This window comes from Lotus japonicus, chromosome 1, assembly GCF_012489685.1.
Source record: "Lotus japonicus ecotype B-129 chromosome 1, LjGifu_v1.2".
In the NCBI taxonomy this organism is placed as follows: Eukaryota; Viridiplantae; Streptophyta; class Magnoliopsida; order Fabales; family Fabaceae; genus Lotus; species Lotus japonicus.
In genome coordinates, this window is record NC_080041.1 from 7,844,173 (window position 1) to 7,861,486 (window position 17,314).

Consider the following 17,314-nt stretch of genomic DNA (forward strand, 5'->3'; position numbering starts at 1 on the left):
CTTCTAATGTAAGTGCCATTTGAGTGGCTTCGAGCCTTGAATGAACCACTTTTGACAAAAAAAAAAATTGTGTTCTCACCATTACGGAGTAGCTTATTTACCTCTAGATTAACACCTTGTTGGTTACCTGCTCTTAACTTAAGATTAAATTAATAATGATTAGTAAACATACTTCCTTTTTTCCCCTTAGAAAGAGTATACAACCAACCACCTTAATATTTGTATTTTTTTTTATAGATATACATATTGAACTCTCTCACTTAATAGTAATCGATGCTCAAACCCTCCCTAACAATGAAAATAATGATCTATTACAACAATAGTAGAAGTTTAACAATCAATTGAGATAAAGTAAAAATTCAGAGTGCATATTTACAAAAGGTACAAATTTGAGAGGGTGGTTGGACCTTTTCTTATAACTTCACAACTAAATTTCCCTTCCTATGACCTGCATAAGCCAATTTTCTTATATTTATACTCAAACATAAATCATTCAATTTCAATTCACTTTTAACATAATCAATTTTATCCAGTCAATTCCGACAATTTTGTACCTCGTGAAATTACAAAGTTACCAACAAAGAACTTTGCACTAGCTTTTGTGTAAATACTAAATAGTGAGCATCATACCAAGCAACTACCAAAACCATTTCTGTTGGAGGGTACAAATTTGGAGCTCTATGCAAAGAAGTGAGCTTTTGTGAAAAAATTACCAAAACACAGTCACAGACATGAAACGATCAAGCACGAGTCTTCGTCAACTACAGCAGAACCAGAAAGAGAGAAAAAACCTTTTTGCACATGCTGTTTTAATTTATTCTTTTGAGTTCGGGGTTGGGGATCACAAGTTCAACCTCCAAATCCAATAACCTTATTATTGACTAGAATTGTGAATAGCTTCTACTGCTCCTTATGCAGCAATTGTTCCACAGTCAGGGTTGGTAACATAGCCACAGCCTCACCTTCAATGGCAACAAGTTCATCGCTCTTGATGCACCTTGTCTTAAACTTTACACTGAATAATATTAACAAACAAACAAACAATTAGGAACAAAATTGTTACCTGTTCCAAAACATGCATGATTGTAATCCAAAGACTTGACTTACAGATATCGATTTTTATTTGCTCTCAGATTAGTTGCTTGTACTTCACCAATAACCTGATCTCCAATATAGACGGGGAACTTAAAGTTCAAGCTTTGAGAAACATACACAGCTCCAGGCTACAATTATCCATAGTATTAAAACGGGTCAGTGAAGAAAAGGAAGAAACTTTTGGACAATTGTCATCAAAGAACAAGAGTGGAGGACCTTATGATATTACCTCAATTCACACTATTATTCAAGTACTTTAAAATTAAGTCTTTTGTTCAAGTTGGCTAAATCTAGTTACTTTACTTGTAAAATGGTTCAGTTTTATATAGCTCAACAATAGCATGCCATATAGCTCAATCTCCTAACAGGCCATGAAACGAGTCTGTTTCAGTTTCCTCCTGGTCATGTAAATCAAAGGGTGCGCTAAACAGGTTAATTAAGTGCCTATGGCCATAAGCGCTTATTCATAAGCTAATTTGAGAAGCCTCTAATTTGTTGGTTATTTAATCTTCATAGGAGGGATATCAAAATTTAAAGAGAGGGTTAGAGTGAGACTTACAAAATGTGACGAGATGATGTGTGGAAAGAGAGAAGCAACGAGCATCCCATGTACGAGGGGACCCTCAAATCCAACATTTTGGGCAGCAGCAGAATCAGTATGCAAAGGATTCAAATCATGAGTCACCTTGGAGTAGTGAAGGACATCTTCCTCAGTAAAAGCCCTTGCTTTTCTCAAGACATCCCCAGGCTTAAGTACTTGCGGAGTTGCAGCAGATGAAAAGCACCTCAGACTCAGAGACTGGAGTTTGCTAGAGACTAAACTCCTGATGAGCATTCTTACAAGTGTTCAATCCAACAGAACAAAGCCCAAGTGTTATCCCCCACTAACTGAAAATGAAGCAAATTGCAGCTTAATATTCCCACAATTGAAGAACAACTAAAATTGTTAAAAGTAAGAAGATGAAATAAATAAATAAACTCATTTACTAGTTTTGAATAAAGGCAAACCAATTTGATTCGTTTAATGTTGCAAGGTGATGAAGGGTGAAATGCCGAGGGTTCGAACCCTGATGAGAAACTAATTTACTAACATTACTGACAACTAACATTTGCCTATAAAAAAAAAGAATATGCAGTGGTAGGGAAATTCTGTTGGTTATTGTTTGTGACATTTTAGCAAACAGCATAGTTGCATGTGAATAGGTGAAGGCACATGAATGCAAAAATGAATGAATAAAAAACAGTGGAAAATGAAATACATGGTCCTCATTCCAATTTGATTGAATAACATCAGAACTAATAACGTAGAATGTTCAGTTCAATCAGAAAGATCGGAGATACAGTCTTACGTGTTCTGTGAGTTAAGGGTCTTGCCTTTTCTGAGTAATATAAATGACTTGGGAGAAGCAATAAATATATAATGGCACTATTGTCCTTTCTTTTGTAACTACTTTTAGAAAAATAAACTTGCTGAAGTCTGAAGGGTCGTTCCTCTTCGACCCTCTCTCTCACTCTCACTTCTCTCACTGTTCAAACTTGGAATGATATATTCTATTCGTTGTTTTCTTTCATTTTTTTATTAGGCAAAATAATGATGCTCACAGGCTACAGCATTTATATATATTATTATGCAAAATAATGAGTTATGTAAAATGGCTATAAATCTCTGGCAAAAGAATAATCAATTATGAGTTATGATATTTTATGTTTTAGGTATGATATTCTTAAGATTTTTTATCAATTACATCATTTATATGCATATAAATATTTATAGGTGTAAATATATATAACTGGCAAAAGCGGCTAAAGCGTAGCGCTTTACGCTTTTGGACCCTCCACGCTTTATTGCTAAATCTCGCTTCTGACTACCTTGCTGCTATTACTGTGCTATTCTCTTAACATGCCCCTTTTTTTTTAATCTCAGTTCATGTTTTTCGTAAAACACAATATCATTTAGGCCCCGTTTGGAAACACAGCTTAATTAAGCGCTTATGGTCATAAGCGCATAAATGCTTATTCATAAGCTATTTTAATTTTTTTATTGAAATGAATCGAAAATAAGCTATATATAAGCATAAACTCTTTTTTCATAAGCTATCATGAATAGCTTATGAAAATAAGCTCAAAACAGCTTATGGTAGGTCATAAGCTATTTGCATAAGCTCTCCCAAACACTGACATAAAAGTTTATGCTATCAAATAAGCTCAAATAAGCTCTTCCAAATGAGGAATGTAATAGTGATAAAAATTTGAATACCGTTTTTTTCTTTTGCAGAAATTTGACTACCGTTTTTAATCTACTTAATATTCACAAAATATGCTAAATTATTCAACAACAAAAATTTGCTAAATTATCATTTCTAATACTCTTCTAAAAATATCTATATAATATATAAGGGTAAGTAGTAAATGGTCAATTACTCTTATTTATTTTTTATCACTTTTCCATTACTTTTCCTTTCTCTTTTTCTTAATCCAAACAACTTCAAAATCACCTCATTTTCCATTTATAGTCTTTCCTCTTATATTCCTTCCTTTCATTTTCCCTTCTACATTCAAACAGAGCAGGGGTCATGCCTGGGAGAAATGTCAGTCTGCGGGTCATGCCCCGGAAGAGATGTCAGTCTAACGGGCCATGCCATGGAAGAGAAGTTAGGTTGCGTGTCGTGCCTTGGAAGAGATGTTAGTCTGCAGGCCATGCCCTGGAAGAGAAAAAATTAACAGCAAGTCTTGCACTGAAAGAGTAAAGAACTGCGGCTCATGCCCTTTAAGAGAATAGATAATTAGAGTCATGTCGTGGAAGAGAAATACTGGAAATTTGAGCATCATGATGCTTCAAAAGGCAGATAGTTGGTTATCACTAAAAACCTCGTACCTATTAAAACTAAGACAATAATTAGTCTCATTGCATATTTTCTTAATAAGTGTAATTATCTTACAATACCTTAATAAGCGTAATTGTCTCGTTGCATATATATTTTCTTATATATATATTAAGGAAATTATATATCAAACAAGTTGACAAAAGTTTACAATAAAAGATTAAGATACAAATTATTGTCAAAAACTAACTATGCATATAGGAGAAATTGAAATTTCTGCATGATGCAAGAAAGAAAACGTGATTTTAGTATCTTGTCTGCCATCAACTAATGCAAACGAGCATCGGCCAAAAAAGAACCAAATAATCAATTGATGGGATTCGATGATAAGGTTAGCGTATCAAGATTATATGTGTGATACAAACAGAGGTTTTATTTTTGTATACATAAAAGGAATAAAAGTTAAAGTTGGTAAAAAAATATAATTTTAGTTAATGAGCACCAAAAAAATATCCAAGCATTACATTTTTTTAAGCAAAGTTTGCATTAATGGGAGTACAAGGGGTAACCCTTAATACATAGTAGAGTAAAAAACAAAATAAAAACAAAGAAGCTATCCCAAACAGATATCTAAAAAGATAAGAATAATCCCCTTTGAAACCCAACCGCACCACACTAATCCAGTCAATTGTATGAGAGTACCCAAACCAACCAATAAAACAAAACAGCAACCCAAGGCATGACCAGCTACAAATAATTAATCCAGCACCACAGCATATCAGATAAAATTCCACATATGCCAAATACAAATCGACTAGCACATCAGACATGTTGAATGCATAGTAAAGGTTCCGCATACCACTCAGCCATGGAATAAGTAAAACTCTAAATAAGTGCCTTCACCCATTGCCAAGGCCTCCATTTAATTAGTTCTAATGCTGTCGGAATACAAACGAGTACATAAAATGTATCTAAGCAGTAACCAATTTTTTGGTCTGAAAATTTTATTTTGGTACGTACACTATCCGGTTTACTAGTACTCAATGAGTGCCCAACAAGTACGGGTACGCAGCCAAAATGGAGTACCCATGCATATGATAGATGTGTCACTGCTCTCAGATAATGGTGTGCGCCATAGTTGTGTGCGTTGTGCTATCATCTGTGGGGCGAACCATTGTTGTTATCTCTAAGAGCTTTGACCATCCAAATGTCAAATCCAATGCCATAGAGGTCAAGTTGAAGTATATGGGTTCCTTCACATACATACCAAGGAAACTCAAAATATATGTGCCATAAGTCTCTGTTTGTACGTACTTTGTATTTTGTTCATGTCATAGTTTTCCACCAATAGGTGTGTGATACTCAAGCAGTGCTTTCTTTTGCAATTCAGTTTTACAAAACTTGGTACAAGTTGAGAACTCTTTTAGTTGTCTAATTTAAAAAGCCATAACATAAATATCTCACAGTACATCATGCCACACCTAAACTTGTTCAGTGTAAAAGTTGAACAATATTTTTTGCTGTTTTATTTAAAAGCCATAACATAAATATCTAGAGTACATGGCGCACCTAATGTAGCAAGAGGTAATTCAACAACACTCCAAAATTCAGATTGCAATTCATCATGAAACCCCACAAAAAAATTGACTATACTCTTACAAGGTATAAACAAAAATTTCTCATCTTCCTTGTTATGACTGAGCTGGAGAAGACCAATTTCTGACCCAATCAGTCAAAGTTGCAATATTTCTACTAATGTCTTCAATAGTATCACTCTTCATTGCAACCACTCTGTCCTCCGGATAACTTTCTTTAGCCTCCTCAAGCAGAACTTGAAAGATTTCACATTCAACATTGTTGGAAAGTTTTGCTTCGTTGTATCCTCTGCCACAAAAATGGAGAAAGTAAGTTTATGATAAAACCGGTAATAGAATCGCAAAAATCAACATTCAGCTACAACAAATGCTTCCATACCTCCTGCTCAAACGATCATACAAAACAGTGTTACCGGTCTGAAGTACAACCACACAATCAAACCATCGCTCAGGAAAGAAATCACAACCATGATAATCCACAATGTTCCCTCCCTCTTCCATAACATCCTCAAGTTCATCACAGACCTACAAAAACCTCAGGCATTGATAACAACCATCATCATTTAGTCATAGTCTTTACTGAATCTATCACCCTACTATCCACACATCCGCAAAACAAAATAAAATTGAGATCTCCATCAAAATATGCCATTAAGGAGCTAGAGGGCAGGGTATTTCATAGCAACTTACATAAAACAGACCCCAACACTGTTAACATTTGAACTCAATTCTTATACACCTAAGGCACCACTAAGGTACAAACCAGGCTTGTTAATAGCGCACCATAGCAGTGCGATAGCGCTATAGCGTAGCGCCCTGGGGTTCACCACTACTCCACCACTATTCACCGCTACATGCCGCTAGTTCTCGAAATAGCGTTTTTTGGGCTTGCCGCTACGCTATCCACCATTAACAACCCTGGTACTAACTATACCTAAAAAAAATCATACAGTAATGTTCTTGAACATATAAATAGATAGCTCACCAAGTCTTCATTAAGAACAAAACAATCAAGCTCATCATCCCAGCCATCATGCAAGTTTTTCTCTTTGACTAAATCTCCAACATTGATGTGGCGGAGCTGAGTGGCTTCTGCTAGAGAACTTGACAGCGTTGTCTTCCCTGTCCCCGGTGTCCCAGTCACCAGAATGTTTGGCCTGGTCCTCTTGCCACTTCCTTCCACCATGACTACAGAACAACACTGTGAATTGAAGTCAGTGAAAAACAAATCTTCAAAGATCGCCGTATAGTAAAATATTGCTTCATTCAATTCACATTACACATAAAACAAATCTATAAACAGAAAAAAAAAAAAAAAAAAACATATTTCAGGAACAATATATATTCCTAAACATGTTTCCTCCATAACTGCTAACTTTTCCAGAGACCCACATGAAAAATAGTGAAGATTACAATTTCAAATGGTGAATTGGGTATTTCAAAGTAACCATTGTTTCTCAGATATTCAAACATCAAAAGGGCACTGAGCACAGATGAAAAATACTCACCAATGGATCAGAACGAGCTGCGAAAAGCGAAGGAAGCAAAATCGAGACCGAAAGGAGAACGCTTTGAAGCTAGGGTTGTGGCCGCTTCGAGCTTCCAATGATAAGAATCGATTAACACTGTTTCTTCTTCTTTCTATAGGGTTCTTCGGAGAAGAGAAAGAACGTTTTGAAAGGGATACAAGTGTAAATTTCTTAAATTTTAGAGGGGTGCAAAAGTCATTTCGTTATTCTTTTTTTTTTAATACCAAAACCCAGTTTGAGATATCTAGGAAATATAACTAAAAAAACAGAGATTTTTTTCGGCCCATACTAAAAAAAATATAGATAGTAAGATAGTAGGATTAAAAGTAAAAATCTAAAAAATAGATAAAATACTTGATTGTGCTCGTTTGATATTTGATCCCTTTGATTTAATTATTAAATTGATTACTTGATTGTGCTTGCTTTTTTTTTTCTTCCTTCTTCTTCCATCAAAGTCAACTTGGATTTGCTGCTCAACATTGTTATCAATATCACTTCATCTCTAGGACGTGACTTCTCTATGATTGTGCAACAACTCTGTATCAGACGTGTTGATAAAATGCAGTGGAAACATACAATTTGATTCACATATCAGGGCCTTCTATTAATTTCTAATGCATCACACTCCATCTTTGACAATAATCTCAAACCCTTTCTTCTGGAGTTGTCCCACACTAAGAAGATTATTTCAAGTCAAGGATAAAAAACATTACCAGTTTACTACTTCACAAGAACTTATCACATGCATGGTAAGTCTGCTAGTATGAGTTATGATATATACACATCTCCACTCTTTTTCCACCTTCATTTTTATCTATTTTTTTTTCTTTATCAATCAAATCATATATCACATCTTCACTTTCTCTATCTTTTCTTTCGTCCTAACTCTCTCTCTCTCTTCCTCCATTTCTCCACACCTCAAAAATGAGGTGTAAAGATATAATTATTCTGCTAGTATACTAGAATGATTAACCCAAGTCTGAAAACAATTACATACCTCCACATATATATTTGGTGTAGCTAGTGTCTAAATATATAAGTGTACGTGAATTTGCTCCACTTTGTGTCACCTAGAGAAACACTCCCATCTCATTTTTATACATTAGTTCCATACATACAATGATCTCGAACTAGATTGGTTTTGCGTACCTATACCTCTTGACATATAAAACACTAAACATCGAACTTCTCGTTAGATTTCATCTGATGGGCTTGATTTGCTAGTGGTTTTTTTCACGACTATGCTACTTGGTCCTCATTTAACGTCGTATTGTGCATTTTTATTTATTAGTCTTTGATGTTGTTAGGGGAATAATTCACCAAAACAACTTTGCAAATTATCAAGAAATTCTCCTTCATATTCATCAATTATTACATTCACCAAATGTCTTTGCGAGGGTATGAAAGGCACATTTGCTCGGGGAATAATTTGGTGGCCTATATAAATAGTTATAGGATCAAATGTTGGAAGAGTAAAATCAATTTTAAAACAGTAAATTTTTCTAGTATCAAAGACCTTAGAACCATTAGTTTATAAAACACACTAGGATTTTATAAAAACAAGTTGTCATTGGAAAACCAGTTCTAACCTCACTTTATCAAAAATTTAAACATGAATTTCAAAAAGCAATTCTATGGAGGATAAATCATTAAATCTCACACGACATTCTACTTGAAACAAAAGCTTAGACATGACCAATAAGGACTACCCAAGACAATATAAGGGCTGGATTAAAAAAGTCAGTCACCCGCAAGCACAAAGAAAATCCATAATGATAATCATCGAAAAGCCGCAGGCAAACCATCTTAAATATTAACATTCGATAGGTCCAAGACATGTGCAAAATGGCCTGTGGCATGAGCAAAAGCTATGGCAACAAGTTCAACAAACCAAAATAAACAACCTAGGGCCAACAAGGTCCAGTTTAGATACATGACCAAACTAGAGTTCCAAACAGTTTTATAAACAGGCCTCAACAGAAAGGAAGCAGAGAAGCCTCAACAGAAAAACATAGAACTGCTGACGCTATCCTGCAACTTAGGCAACTGAGGGACGACAGGAGCAACACCAGCAGCAGTAAGCCCCCCATGGCTCGAAGACGTATCAGACTTGTCCTCGAACTTCATAAACTGCCCAATCTGTGTTGCAGCAAGATGAGCATAGCAGATTGGAGCAACTGCATGGACAAAACAATAGGTTTTCACAGATTAGCACCCATGTAAATGAATATAAGTCAACAAACAAATAAACAAAACTTGGATATAAATGCATGCGCAACAACATACCCACAGAAATGGCAGTGGTGCTCCTCTGATAACTGGAAAAAACAAAATGTTTTTAGTAAGATGTATCAAATGGTTTATACTTTGAAACATTACTATAAAGCAACCAAATAGATCTAAACATCTACCAACTTACACATAAGACAGAGAATGGACCAGCTCTTGCAGCTCATCAGGAGAAAAACCAATATCATCAAGCAGAACATGGTAGTGAGTGGGTCTGCTTGTACCCTGAGTGGCAAATTTGAATACAAGTTGTAAAAAAGAATTTCTTGATGCAAAGCATCCTATTAAATGAATCACTCCTACTCCTCAAATAATAATGATAATAATAATATAAAACAGAAAAGGGATCGAAGTATGGAATCTGAAGAAATTGTAAGTCAATGAATCAAATTCAACAGAAAGAAACACTACACAATGGGGCAGACAAGAGTGGGAAGGATGAACAAAGCCTTTGCATAGGAAGCTTCCCAAAACCACAGAAGAAGATATCAAGGCTATAATTTAATTCTGTACTTCCAGATGGAAGCAGTTGCTACAAATATTCGTGCTAAAACACACACTGTATAGATGTAGAGAAAAATATCTATTAAAGGAAAAAGATATCAAGGTGAACAAACATAATTAATAAATTTAGAGAATAATATCTAATAAATAAGACTATCAAGAATTCTGGACTTCCTGATGGGAAAATTTCATACTGAACTGAGCACAAAATAGATATTAAATCCACGGTAAAATGAAACATGCATCCTAAAGACAACATATGTAATCCATCTTCAAAAAATTGCAAAACCTATATTCATTAGATCAAGCCACAATGTTGCAAATTCAACAGAAGATACTTACAATCATTCCAGCATGTGCGCACATATAGAAGTCATTATTTCGAGGATGACAAATTTTATTATCAATAACAGTTCCTGCAAAATCGATGAGGTTAAGAGTGAAAATTTAAATTAAAATAACAAAACAGTGACAAAATTCAAACAGGCTGCTCACCAGGAGGCACATTGTCGGGAGAACCAGGCTGGAAGAATTTTGTATGGTGGTTCTTCTGAGCAACAATCACCAAGAATTTGGGGTTCCAAGTTTCATCCAGAAACTTGCAGGCCTAAAAATTTACACAATTAAGATTATGCCCATAGAAAAAAATCATATCATATGTAAGAGACATAGTTGGTCAGCTGAAGAACCTCAATGATTTGATTTAGTTCAATGTTCAAAACTTGATTGAACTGGGACTCGCTAACCCCATCCCTACAGTCATAAGCAAAAGAAACTATGTTTAGTATCATTAGACGGCAAGAACATAATCAAAAGCAACAAAGAACAATACTTAAAATACACAAACAAAAGTAATCATATTTCACAAAAAATGCAAAATATCATCACATCAATTGAAGGCCTACAAATAAACTTAACATACAATAATAATAATATTATAAATGCATTTTATCAATACAACAACAAAACCAGATATCAAAAATTTAAGGTATGCATTTTCATTAGAAGGCTGCAACGATTAATTAAACTAGCAAAACAAAATTTAAGCTCTTGAAATTCCCTTTTACTGACAAACATGTTCACCACAAGCCCCATCCGTTGAAACAATCTTAAACAACAGATTTCAAGGATATTTAAGATTCAACACTTTGGGAGTGCACATTATTATTTTAAAATTGCTTTAAAGAAGCAAAAATGCACATAATTATTTTAAAATTGCTTTGAAGAAGATATTATGATGAAGCAATGATAACAAAAGAAACCATTAAAACATAATTTACCGTAACAACAAAAGAGAAACATAATTCATGTCAGCAAATAACAGAAAGAAATTTAACCTGAAGATAATTATGTTATCGGGTTTTCTCTTCCCAGAACTTGAATAAAAATCAATCAGAAGTTCCCTGCATATATAACAAAACAATTTATAGAACACAAAGGCCATCTAAGGAATGGAAATGAAAATTAAAAAAATACTCTCATCTTATAAATAGAAACATAAGATATCAAGTCAGTCCTCCAAATATAGGATATCAAGGGCACGGAAATTTCGGCTTATTTTACATGATGAAAGACCACATTGACATCCAAAATATTAGCAGGAGCAACTTGATGTCCAAGACATATTTGGAGGATCAAGTTAGGTATTTGCTACAGAAATAAATCAACCTTATAATTCCTTCATCTTCCTTTTCAGACACTTGCTTGAACAAATTATCAATCATCTCAACCTTAGGAGACTGGGTACGGACACAAGCCCTATACTTCGAGATTAGAGGCCATTCTCTGGAGCTGACAACCTGCATATTTAGGAATTAAACACAAAGGTCAACACTTGCAAGAATTTGTTTTGATAACGCCAGCATTTAACCAATATATACAAGAGGACCAGAATGAATGTAAATAGCATTTATCACTTACTGCAGCAATAGAAGGAATATCTGATTGCCCTGGCGAGCCATGAGACACATCCATACCAAGAATGATGGTAGGAACTTTGGAAACAATAGGAATGGAAGGATTCATTTCAACACCTAACACTGAATTCAACCCACCGAGCTACAACAGAATAAAAAAATTAACAAAGAATTAGAGCAGGAAATGCGTGTTGACAAATCACAGCAAAAAAGTAGCAATTGGATGTAAACAGAGTATTACTATGATACCAACCAAATAAACTATATACCTTAGCATTTATCTTCATCAAAACATTTGTGAGATATTGATCGTTGACCCTGGTAGGAGATATGCACTGAGTAACAATTCCATACTCAGCTAGATTCTTCTTCTTCCATGGACCTTAAAGATGCCCAATATATTTTCATTGATAAAAGTTTGAATGGAAAAATAGTAAATATAAGACAGCAACTATATCAAATAACTAACCATAAAGATCCGAGTTTTTCCGCTCAGGAAGAAGACAAAGAAGGAATGAAGGTGCCCCAGGAAGTTCCTTCTGGATTCTCTCAAACATTTTCTCCACTCTGACCAATGGTGGGGCACGCCTAAACTGACCATTTTCTTCAAATATTTCTTCATAAGGTTCATCTATAGGCTGCCAGAGGCAAATAAGATAAGATATGGAGTCATGATCTCTATAATACTTGTACATAAATAACCAGATCTGGGACTTACAATTCCTTTCAATCGTGCACATTTGATCAAATCCCTCACAAGCCCTCGTACATCACAGCGAGCAGAAAAGTTAACCACAGCCCAGTGTTCTATCTTCGCCGGCCTGACTACTTTCTGTTAAAAATAAGTCATCAGCAAACCAAATCAAGTCAAATTGGTATTTGATCAACAATATCAGAATTTAGCAGAGGGAATCGAAATTGGTACTTTGTTGTTTAAGTTCCATCTTCCATTTCTCGGGTTGAAATCCTCTCCATTGCCAAATTTCAACTGCAGATGAAAATTTAGTCAACAGTTTTGAATCACATTCACATCACAGAACACATATTGAGCATTAAAGAATGAGATACCTTCACTACCAAGGAAAATAAAGTAATTTTCTGAATTAAGTTGACCATCGCTTCTCAAGAAATTCGAACAAAAGCGCTTATTTTAAAACAAGGCAAACAATACAACTAAATAGAAAGCTAGCATTTGATACACAGATGGTGTTACAAAATACAAGAGAAAACAACCAATTGCTACGGAATTTACTGACATCAAACATGCAAATTTGCATTCAGATGGTGTTACAAAATACAAGAGAAAACATTTCCGCAAAACCAGGCCTAGGAAGAGTAGTTTTTCCAAAACTAGACAGAATTCCAGTAAAATGCAAAGGAAAAACAAGGCAAACAAAACAGCTAAATAGAAAGCAACCATTCGATGAACAGATGGTGTTACAGCATACAAAAGAAAACAATTAATTGCTACAGAATCTCCTGACATCAAACATGCAAATTCTTATTCAGAGCAATTGTCAGCACAATATAACTAATAAAGGGGAACAAAATCTTTTCACCAAAACCAAGCTACGAACAAGTTGTTTTTCAAACCTTGACAGAAGTTCAGTGACATGCAAATGAAAAATATGACGATGCAGAACAAAAAGAAATAAGCACTTTGACGATCACAATGATTAAAAAATTTACCCTTGGAGCTTGCAGCACTCGACCCTCAACTTGAGTGAAACCAGAAGCTATTGTAATTCCACAGTTTTTAAGCATGGGTTCATTGCCATAATTGCTGGTTTTAAGAGCCTGCAAAAATAAAGCAACATCAGGTAAACAAGACATTTTAGTGAGAATCACACGACACAATTTTATCTGAGATGCTTAATACTCACTTGATTCAATACATTCATCCGCTCTAGGGGCTTCTGCCTGGACTTCTCTACTAGTGAAGACCTTTGAAGTGTGGTTAAAGCTTTGGTATAACGTTGCAAGGACACCAAAGAGCAAAGCTAAGCACAAAACGAGAATGGAAACCCATAGTTAATAAGTGAACATAAATTTGTCCATTCTGAATTTCAGAACTAAACAAACACAAAGCCATCTAATCTAACTTACCTCAACAGGGACATATGTAGGGCGTTTTGGCTTGCCCACATTTATACATGGAAGATCAGCAGAGTACCGGAGATCTATCTTTCGATAATTAACAAAATACTCATAAACAGTGATCTCCTCCTCAGTAGCATCCTCCTCCCCATTGTTTCCACCTTTTTTCTTCATAGTAAAACTACAAAACAACATATCTTAAATGAAAGCCTCATCCAAGATGTAAAAAACTACACAGAACCAATCTCAAACTGTAGGAAGTTAATGATTAAACTGTCAATTCAAATGAATCAATTTTAAGCAGCATAGAAAAAGAAAAATAAACTACGTCTGCTCTTTGCATGGTAGTTCGCTAAGCCCTGTGATTTTGTACTCTTGATTGGATGGACTGGCTTTAATCCTCAGATTTTTTAGAGTCCTTTTGGCCTGTTCAGTAGAATAAAGTATTAGATGGGGGTAGTTAAAAATCAAGTAAGCAAATAAACAAATGTTGAAGAACATGATTACCTTTGCCCAGTCAAGTGAAAAAGGATCTCTAACATTCTGATTGGCAATTAAGAAGTCCACCACAGGCCCAGGTTGAATTATCATGGTTGTTGAGACATCTATTCAAGTTTGAAAATGAAAAAAATTAACAAACTAATCTGATGACATTATGGAATATGGAGGCATCGGGCACCAGATCAAACCTATGTTCAGGGAGAGACCACTTTGGGTGGTTCTAAAGCTGGAATGGAACCCTCTGCATCCCAGGACACCACCTCCAACATCTGCATAATTCTTTGGATCATTGTGGAAGAATGACTGGCGCACAAGCAAGCAGCCTCTGCAACAGATAATGTGCAGTATTGTTATTGTGTAACATGAAAAGAAAAAATGCCATAAAACATCAACATTGAAAAAAGTGAAAAAAAAAAAAGGAAACGCACTGCTTAGCAGCATGTTGTCTCAGGATAATATCAAGCACTCTTATAGCTTCCTGATAATTCTCAGATTCCTGACCACGAAGGGCATTGACAATTGCCTGCAGGGGAATCTTCGCAGCAAAACTAATCTCAACTTTGAAAGTTTTGGAATGATAAGGCCGTCTCATTCTCTTCTTGTCACTATCATTTGTACTAGCACCATCAGGGCTGCAGTTTCCATTGTTTCTATAACATGAAAGAAGAAAAAAGTTACATTGGAGAAACATTAATATGAATATAAGCACACTTCGGGAATTGACAATCACATTTATCCTAACCTGTTAGATATAACATCCTCTAGAACAACTGTAAACTCAAGCTTGTTCCGAGCAAGAGAACCAATGGTAAACAAAGTCTTCTCCCCATCATAGGCAAAGTCTTTCCCATTCAACTCAGAACCATATGTCTCCTGCACCTTGTCAATCACTTTTCGCCCAACCCCCTTTCCTTCTACAGGGCGCCCATCCTCGTAAGAAAGAGCCACCTGTTCAAATACAAATGTATGAGTGATACGTTACAAGAAAAACACAAGTATGACAGTAAAAAACCGGAACAGAAAATGAAAAACATACACTGTACTGGAAGAAATGTCCATCACTGTTAGCAACAGTGACTTTAAAGTGATTTGTGAGAAGGGGCAGCTTGGTCCCTTTGGAACCCAAACCTTTCCTGGCAATGGGAAGCCGGGTAGGTAGTTTTTTCTTCACCGGCTCAGGGGGTAGGTCAAGGAGGTCAACCTTGACCGGTTCCACATCAGCTGGGACAATGGGGGGTGGTGGTGGCGGAGGCATCAAATCCTCATTCCCATTCCCATTCCCATTTCCATTTTCATGTTCATTTGGATCCATGTCCTACATAGAACACAAAATTATTAGGTACATTTATCATCATACTATTACTACCCAATCCAAATAAAAGCATTATCAGTCAGCTATGCAGAAAACTGGTAAAAATAACATGACAACATAACAATTTCCCAGATATAACACAATATGAGAAGTACAAACAACTACAAATACCATCTCTTCCAAAAATGCAAGCAGTCAGCATTATAATATCAAAGCTTCAAGTTACGCATAAAGCAATGTTTATTAAAAGATAATGAGGGTAAAACCAACTAGCAACAGAAAGAAGCCTTTATACAAATCAAACTACAGAAAATCCATATCAATTTTACAGGGTCAAAAAGCAGCTAATCTAGAGGTAAATAAATCCATGACCCCAAATGCAGGAATCGGTGAAATAAAACAAGTAATTAGCAAAAGGTAACCCAATCCGTACAAGTAAACTTCATCAGAAAAACCAACATGCAATGCAAGTAAAAGGAAGTAAACGACGTGAGGAAAAACGTAACCCAAAAAAGTCAAAAAAAGCTTCTATATCAGCAAAATTAGTGACCCACAAGGAAAAAATCTAGTTTCCAAAAAGTAGAAGCACAAACAAGCATTGCGCTAAATACAAATTCATTCCATAAAAGAAAAACTAACAAGTGCGAAATCAGAACTAGTAAAGAGTTAAAAAAAAAACAGTAAACAACGAACACGATGAGAAATTTACAGTAGCGACGCTTCGAACACTTTTTTTCTTTTTTCCCTTTCAAAACACGGATTTAGAAAAAACGGAAGATCAAGCTTCAAACGCATGCAAAGGAAATAACAACCACAAAATCCAGAGAAACGAACAAAAATATACCAGAAACTCAAAAATTAACAAAATAACAGAAAATGCAGCTCCGATTATCACAGAAACCACCAAAAAACGAGAAGAAAATCACAAAACCCTACCGGAACGAAAACACAGAGCAAGCAACGAATCAAAAGCGAAAACACAGTCAAAATTGAAGAAGATGAAGCGTAAAACACAGAATGCAGGTCAGATCATGAAACAAACGAGCGAAAAAATAGTGAAAAAAAAGCAAAAAATAAATAAAAAATCCAAAACCATTTTCACTACAAGTACAGAAAGAGCGAAGCAGAGAAACAGAAGAATCACGCATGGTGAAGTACGATTTTCGCTCACCGAAGAAGAGAACGCAGAGAGAGTACGAACGAGAAACCCTAACCAGAGAGAAAACGGTGGTGTGAGAGAGAATGGAAATGTGAACCTTCACTCGTCACTCTCTTATAAAAGCGCAGTGTGTGTGAGTGTGAGTGATGAAAGTGTGACTCACTGCACGGAAGGGAAATGAATGGTCATGATCGAGTACGGTTCGTGTGTGTGTGTGATGGACGGATGAGATTTCATCAGGGGTTTGTACTGTAATGGAGCGCACCGCACGCACCGTGATGACGGTTTTGATTCAGTTAGAAAAGCTGGAGGCTACTTTCGCTAGAGTTTTGTGCTCGCTGTAGTCTGTGAATTCTTAAAGCCGTGCACCGAATGAATCTGAGTCGTTGGATGTTAAGATCATCTCTGCGAACCAATGTTGATGGAATATAAGAGCCACTTGATCATGATAACGGTTAAGATTTATTTATTTTCTGACTACATGATGTAGGTTGA

The 17,314-nt window shown here is 35.6% G+C and overlaps 3 protein-coding genes across 5 annotated transcripts; all 3 read right to left on the minus strand.

Moving 5' to 3' along the window:
• Positions 1-597: 597 nt before the first annotated feature.
• On the minus strand, positions 598-2,624 carry LOC130733366 (3-hydroxyacyl-[acyl-carrier-protein] dehydratase, mitochondrial). Of its 2 annotated transcripts, none has more exons than XM_057585520.1 (4): positions 2,355-2,624; positions 1,655-1,983; positions 1,108-1,223; positions 598-1,015 (listed from the first exon to the last, which is right to left on the minus strand). In XM_057585520.1, exons 2-4 carry the CDS (start codon positions 1,928-1,930, stop codon positions 901-903), a joined length of 507 nt encoding a protein of 168 aa, XP_057441503.1. In that variant the 5' UTR covers positions 1,931-1,983; positions 2,355-2,624; the 3' UTR covers positions 598-900. The 2 variants fall into 2 exon arrangements, with proteins under 2 accessions (XP_057441503.1, XP_057441502.1); XM_057585519.1 differs by having other exon boundaries at positions 2,445-2,623.
• A 2,796-nt stretch (positions 2,625-5,420) lies between these two features.
• LOC130733364 (adenylate kinase isoenzyme 6 homolog) lies at positions 5,421-7,178 on the minus strand. Of its 2 annotated transcripts, none has more exons than XM_057585516.1 (4): positions 7,021-7,178; positions 6,498-6,713; positions 5,892-6,037; positions 5,421-5,801 (listed from the first exon to the last, which is right to left on the minus strand). In XM_057585516.1, exons 2-4 carry the CDS (start codon positions 6,696-6,698, stop codon positions 5,609-5,611), a joined length of 540 nt encoding a protein of 179 aa, XP_057441499.1. In that variant the 5' UTR covers positions 6,699-6,713; positions 7,021-7,178; the 3' UTR covers positions 5,421-5,608. The 2 variants fall into 2 exon arrangements, with proteins under 2 accessions (XP_057441499.1, XP_057441500.1); XM_057585517.1 differs by having other exon boundaries at positions 6,498-6,700; positions 7,021-7,176.
• A 1,639-nt stretch (positions 7,179-8,817) lies between these two features.
• On the minus strand, positions 8,818-16,989 carry LOC130733359 (protein argonaute 4-like). The gene is made up of 23 exons (XM_057585508.1): positions 16,832-16,989; positions 15,385-15,663; positions 15,091-15,296; positions 14,777-14,998; positions 14,537-14,673; positions 14,355-14,452; positions 14,176-14,273; positions 13,857-14,028; positions 13,634-13,750; positions 13,440-13,547; positions 12,676-12,738; positions 12,469-12,582; positions 12,220-12,388; positions 12,020-12,132; positions 11,755-11,892; positions 11,503-11,633; positions 11,172-11,237; positions 10,524-10,587; positions 10,330-10,441; positions 10,177-10,250; positions 9,461-9,555; positions 9,328-9,359; positions 8,818-9,218 (listed from the first exon to the last, which is right to left on the minus strand). Exons 2-23 carry the CDS (start codon positions 15,658-15,660, stop codon positions 9,040-9,042), a joined length of 2,784 nt encoding a protein of 927 aa, XP_057441491.1. The 5' UTR covers positions 15,661-15,663; positions 16,832-16,989; the 3' UTR covers positions 8,818-9,039.
• Between the last annotated feature and the right edge of the window lie 325 nt (positions 16,990-17,314).

What these genes read in the sequence shown, in the direction of transcription:
- LOC130733366 (XM_057585520.1), bottom strand. Translation starts at nt 1,930, where the DNA reads ATGCTCATCAGGAGTTTAGTCTCTAGCAAACTCCAGTCTCTGAGTCTG. An exon ending in ACATCATCTCGTCACATTTT is followed by an intron (nt 1,224 to 1,654) that starts GTAAGTCTCACT and finishes GGATAATTGTAG; the next exon opens with CCTGGAGCTGTGTATGTTTC. An exon ending in GCAAATAAAAATCGATATCT is followed by an intron (nt 1,016 to 1,107) that starts GTAAGTCAAGTC and finishes AATATTATTCAG; the next exon opens with TGTAAAGTTTAAGACAAGGT.
- LOC130733364 (XM_057585516.1), bottom strand. Translation starts at nt 6,698, where the DNA reads ATGGTGGAAGGAAGTGGCAAGAGGACCAGGCCAAACATTCTGGTGACT. An exon ending in TTGTTCTTAATGAAGACTTG is followed by an intron (nt 6,038 to 6,497) that starts GTGAGCTATCTA and finishes AGGTTTTTGTAG; the next exon opens with GTCTGTGATGAACTTGAGGA. An exon ending in TATGATCGTTTGAGCAGGAG is followed by an intron (nt 5,802 to 5,891) that starts GTATGGAAGCAT and finishes TTTTTGTGGCAG; the next exon opens with AGGATACAACGAAGCAAAAC.
- LOC130733359 (XM_057585508.1), bottom strand. Translation starts at nt 15,660, where the DNA reads ATGGATCCAAATGAACATGAAAATGGAAATGGGAATGGGAATGGGAAT. An exon ending in GAGGATGTTATATCTAACAG is followed by an intron (nt 14,999 to 15,090) that starts GTTAGGATAAAT and finishes TTCATGTTATAG; the next exon opens with AAACAATGGAAACTGCAGCC. An exon ending in GTCCATTCTCTGTCTTATGT is followed by an intron (nt 9,360 to 9,460) that starts GTAAGTTGGTAG and finishes TGTTTTTTCCAG; the next exon opens with TTATCAGAGGAGCACCACTG.